This window comes from Octodon degus, unplaced genomic scaffold, assembly GCF_000260255.1.
Source record: "Octodon degus isolate 3935 unplaced genomic scaffold, OctDeg1.0 scaffold00001, whole genome shotgun sequence".
NCBI lineage: Eukaryota > Metazoa > Chordata > Mammalia > Rodentia > Octodontidae > Octodon > Octodon degus.
The window spans coordinates 11237067-11238447 of NW_004524577.1; the positions used below are offsets into that span (position 1 = coordinate 11237067).

At 39.2% G+C, this 1381-nt stretch overlaps 1 protein-coding gene across 3 annotated transcripts in view; it reads right to left on the minus strand.

The window, feature by feature from the left end:
• Col12a1 (collagen type XII alpha 1 chain) overlaps positions 1 to 1381 on the minus strand; it is a 120439-nt gene that overhangs the window by 76727 nt on the left and 42331 nt on the right. For 2 of the 3 annotated variants that reach the window (XM_012514611.2, XM_023700822.1), the window contains exon 14: positions 870 to 1142. The exons of the other annotated variant lie outside the window; for it this stretch is intronic. In XM_012514611.2, the coding sequence (XP_012370065.1) occupies positions 870 to 1142 (273 nt within the window). The remainder of the gene's footprint in view (positions 1 to 869; positions 1143 to 1381) is intronic. 3 annotated transcript variants of the gene reach the window in all.

The window sequence follows — 1381 nt, forward strand, 5'->3', positions numbered from 1 at the left end:
GCGCAAGATACTAAGATTCTCCATGAACCCTCCCCTCCCCACACATGTACAGCTGCCCCTGTAGCCAAAAACACTTGCCACAATGGCACAACTGTCAGTCACTAACCCTATATCAATATGTCCTTAGAACTTAGACCAACAGCTCTTTAGGAAAGATAATCAAGAAATCTTTACACCTCCTTCACCAGCCATGTGATGATAAACCATGACAGATGGATCATAAATATTCATGCAAAAGGGTATCCATGAAAAAGAAGTCCTTGAGTCACCAGGAAATTGGGCAGGCTTTTGACTTAACCTTACCAAATATAATAGAAACAAAATAAAGAAGACTAATTTAGGGTCAGCATCTTTGCATGAAAATCATAGTTTCATGCAAAACTATCATTTTTGATAGCCACTTATCATTTATCAAACATTTCTGAGTGACCAGGGGCTAAACTTGGTTGTTTATGTGTTATTTCATTTAACCTTCATGACAGCTATAAACACCAGGATTTATTATCTGCATTCTACAGAATTGGAAGCTAAGATTCAAGGAAAGTTAAGTAGCCTAACCAAGAAAATATAGCTACAGTGTAAATGTGTCTGAATTCTGTCTCTAAGTGTCCTCATTTTTTTTTAGTTGTATACATCCTATCTAGTTACTCATCCTCCAAGTTAAAAAGAAAAAACAACTATAGTTAATTGAAAGGCTGTCACTCTCCAAAATTTAATGTATTTTTGCATAATAACCTAATAGCCTTAAAAATCAAAATTGTTCAGTCCTCATCACATGAAGGAAAAGTTCAAGTGCCCAAGCTCCATGGCATTTGAGCTGATGGCTACCCAGGGGCTCCCACACACACCCAAACACACCTGTTACCTACATTCAGTTGTGGCATCTCCCGTCAGAGGTTCTCCTTCTCCACTGCTGTAAGTTGCAAAAATTGAGATTTTGTACTTGGTTTCTGGCTGCAGATTTTCTATTACAGTGTGAATGGCATCTCCTGGAAGACTTTTCTCCCCAGTGTCCACATCATCATAAAGTGATTTCCACGAGACTCTGTATCCACGAACCATGCCTGGAGCAGACGTCCAGTAAGCCCCAATGGATGTGTCAGTGATGTCTTTAGTGACTAAATCTTGAGGTGAACCACGTTCTGGAATGGAAATTAAAGGAAAATACTTTTGAAATGTCTAGTAGATATTGAAATATTGATTCATTTTGGTAGACATCCTAACTTGCTAGATTCCAACTAGATATGGCAGATTAAGTAAATAGTTTGAACTTGATTGGCTTGGAAGCTAACTACCTAGGTCATGAATATAGCACACTTCTGGATGTGTCTGGGTGGGCCCTGGGGATGTGACCTTGGTCCCTCTTCCCTCCATCTCTGGT